General features: G+C 64.9%; 1 protein-coding gene across 1 annotated transcript in view; it reads right to left on the bottom strand.

Annotated features, from left to right (window-relative positions):
* Positions 1 to 3,398, bottom strand: part of EVPL (envoplakin) — a 19,545-nt gene that overhangs the window by 8,544 nt on the left and 7,603 nt on the right. Inside the window, exons 10-14 of the mRNA XM_027770813.1 lie at positions 3,031 to 3,156; positions 2,493 to 2,639; positions 2,180 to 2,334; positions 1,924 to 2,021; positions 1,417 to 1,676 (exon numbers count right to left, since the gene is read on the bottom strand). Coding sequence (XP_027626614.1) covers positions 1,417 to 1,676; positions 1,924 to 2,021; positions 2,180 to 2,334; positions 2,493 to 2,639; positions 3,031 to 3,156 — 786 coding nt within the window. The remainder of the gene's footprint in view (positions 1 to 1,416; positions 1,677 to 1,923; positions 2,022 to 2,179; positions 2,335 to 2,492; positions 2,640 to 3,030; positions 3,157 to 3,398) is intronic.

The raw sequence follows: 3,398 nt of genomic DNA, 5'->3' as shown, positions 1-3,398 counted from the left end.
CTGCAGGCGTCGGGCCATGCCCTGGGGAGGGACCGGGGTCAGGGGTCTCTGGTTGGGTCCCGCCCAACCTGCCTGTCAGGCCAGAGGCCAGGTGCAGTGTTGACCCTGCTAGTCCCCAGGGATGGCCCAGGGAGGGGCAACCTCTCTGGCCCTCGGTCTCCTCATCAGGATGACTGCCGAGAGGCCAGAACAAGATCCTGGGTGTCAAGCACTCGGCAGTGAGCCCCAGGCGCACTGTCATCTTCCCGTCACTGTCACCTTCCTGGTCTCCCAGGTCCAGGATCAGGTGGCCAAAGCCCTCCTTTGCTCACGTGGGGTTTGGGGCCATCACCCTTTCACCAGTTGTTCATCCACCGTGCCCACACCTCGCTGTGCCTGCCCCATGCCAGGTGCCACCTACCATCCATAACGGGGCCTCCCGGTGCACCTGACCCCACCCGCGACTTCAAAACCTAGGGGCCACGTGGGTGTGAGCCTCCGCTGTCAGCCCGCTCTGGGGCCGACCATGTGCCCAGCAGTCTTGGGCTCACAACACCTCCTCCCTCGCTGTCCCACCCAGGAGACCCTCCACAAACACTCATATGCCCTCAGAGTCACCCCAGGACGATTGGCAACACCCTCCTCTCGTGCTTTCTGGCCCCTGCAAGCCCCTCCTGGCCGCGTGGCTTCCCACAGCCGTGCCACCTCTGCAGGGGCAGTAACCGGCTGCACAGTCATGGGAGCAGTGGGGTTCGAGTTTTTTTTGTTTGTTTGTTTGTTTTTGCTATAGGGCGCGTACGCTCACCAGACAGACAGAGAGAGACAGAGAGACAGAAAGCGAGAAATCCCCCCCCAGGAGGGATAGTCACGCCGCAATCCCTTCTCCTCCATTCTCCTCTTGGGACCTGGGCACGCACACACATGCGCCTGGCGTGAGTTTTAAGCCACCGGGTCCGGGATGCGAACCGTGGTCGACTATGTGGGAGTCCAGTGACTTAGCCATTACGCCAACTGGTGGTCCCGGGGTTCGGGTCCTTAGTAGCAGCACCAGCTGCGATGTGTCTGAGTAGGCACCAGCGTGGAAGGGCAAGTCAGGCGGCTCGGCGGCTTTCACCTCCGGCGTGGTCAGGGGACACGCTCTTTGGCGATATCAGCTACACAGGCTGTGACCTCTCCAGGGAGACCCCCCCTGGAGCCCCCGGCTTCCTGTGCTCTTGGGACCTTGCTTCTCCAGACTGCCTCCTGGGGGTGGGGGGCCTCTGGTCCTCCCAGACTTCCTAGCCATTTCTGAACTTTGTCCTCGGGACCCCTGCTGGGTCCTATCCTCCTGGACTCAGGGGTGAGGACACTGAGGCCCAGGAAGCTTACGTGACTTGCCCAAGCTCACAGAGCAGTGAGTGGGACAGCAGATGGAGCCCTCCTGTCTGAGCCCAGGACCGTCCGCGCCCCTCCACCTCGGGTCCTAGAGGCTGCCTGTGCTCTGCCCTCCTCTCCCGAGGTGCGTGCACACCCGGGGGCGCCACCACTCACCTCGTGGCTGTGGATGCGGCCCTGCAGGTCCTCCAGCGGGCTGGTGCGGCTCAGGGGGGCCCGGGCCCAGGCTGAGACCTGCCTCTCTATCTGCCCCAGGTCCCCATCCAGCCGGGTCATTTGGGTAAGGAGCTTCTGGGCCTGGGGGTCGACTGAGGCCGAGCCAGCTGGAGTGGAGGGCAGAGGTGCTGGTCAGGTCTAGGACCTGCCTCATGTGCCTGAAAGGCCGTCCCTGGGGGTCACAGAGGGTCCTGTGGTGGAGGCAGGATGGGGTGGGCAGGACTCAACCCAGAGATGGCCAGCCCAGAAGACAGACTCCCTAGAGCAGATGTCCCTCACCCAGGGCTCCCGCCCATCCTGACCCCCCACAATGGCCGGAGCAGGAATCTCCTCCCTCCACGCTGCCCCCCATACTCTGCTGTCCAGGCCGAGAGGGCTCCACAGCACTGGCCTGCAGGTGGCTCCGGACGGTGGCCAGTTTCTGCTGCAGAGCCTGCAGCTCCGAGGCCAACCTGGTAGGAGGAGGAAGTGAGAGAAGGATGACCTCCTCACCCCTTCCCAGCCCTGGGAGTCGCTGCTCTGGGAAAGGCCGGCACTGGGCCTTGGATACTACAGGGCCTGGTCTGGCCACGGCCTGTCTCCTGCCCCAGGGTATCCCAGGCAGTCCCACCTGGAGGCTCTGGCCACGGCTTCAGGGTCGGGCGCAGGGATGCAGAAGCAGGCGGCCGGGGCGCTCTTGGTCTCCCCACCAGGGCCCTGCACAACCCAGGTGTGTGGGTCCGTGTTGTCCATCAGCCTGTACTGCTCCCCGCGCAGCAGCTGCACCTGGGCACAGGCAGGGAGGGGCCTGGAGAGGGGCCAGGGCCAAGACAGGGCAGGAGCTGGGGGCAGGGGCAGGGGCTGGAGGTGCTGGGGTGGGTGGGGACCCAGGAGGACAGAGGTGGGGCTGGGCAGGGGGGGCAGGCCTGGGCTGGCGTTTGTACTTCTCCTGCATCCCAGTCACAAAGGCTGTCCACGTGCAGAGGCTGCTGGGGAGGGCTCCTGCGCTGCGGCAGAGGGGCCACCTCCTGGCTCCGACGTTGCAGGTCCCCAATGGCCCTTTGGGCCACGGCCAGCTGCTTGTCCTCTGCCTGCCGGGTGTCCAGCAGTGGAGGCTGAGGCAAGGCTACATTGCAGGCTGGCTACCCCGTTCCCATCCTCCCAAGAGGGCCAGGGCCTGGCAGGGGCTCGAAGTCAGCGAAGTAAAAGGAGCCCCTCCCTGGGGGCCCAGCATCCTGGGATCTGCTGGTTGGGGTATGGGGGTTGCAGCCCAGAACCACTCAGGGAAGTGAGCGGAAGCCGGAGGGGCCTCAGATTCTGCCCCGGCTGCCCTTGTCACGTGCTAACGAGGACACGGAGGTGCAGAGGGACAGGCATGCGGTACTTGGCCAGCCTTCTCCTGGTCCGGCAGGGGAGGCCGGGAGGACAGGCAAGCTCGATTCTCAGGAGCAGGGTACAGATGGTCTGGGGGGGCTGTCTCACCTCCAGCTGCAGCAGCAGCTCTGTGGGAGCACCACAGACTTCCCCCGGGGCCGGGCTGTACTTGGCGTCCAGGCTGGAGCTGAGCTTCGCCAGGGTCTGGCCAACTGAGTCAGCTTCTTCCTGAAACTGAGGTGCTTGGTGGTCAGGGACAGACCTGGGGTGACTGCTGCCCACTGACCCTGCAAACCAGCTCGGTGCAGGCCAGCTGAATGCAGACCAGATGCAATGCAAACCAGTTCCACGGAATCCAGGCTAGCCCCACGCCAGCGACATGGGAACCAGGCTAGCACCACGCCAGCGACATGGCAGCCAGGCTAACCCCACGCCAGCGACATGGGAACCACGCTAGCCCCACACCCGCGGCCTGG

Source organism: Tupaia chinensis, unplaced genomic scaffold, assembly GCF_000334495.1.
Source record: "Tupaia chinensis unplaced genomic scaffold, TupChi_1.0 Scaffold000159_1, whole genome shotgun sequence".
Classification (NCBI taxonomy): Eukaryota; Metazoa; Chordata; class Mammalia; order Scandentia; family Tupaiidae; genus Tupaia; species Tupaia belangeri.
This window is presented reverse-complemented; position numbering and strand designations above follow the sequence as displayed.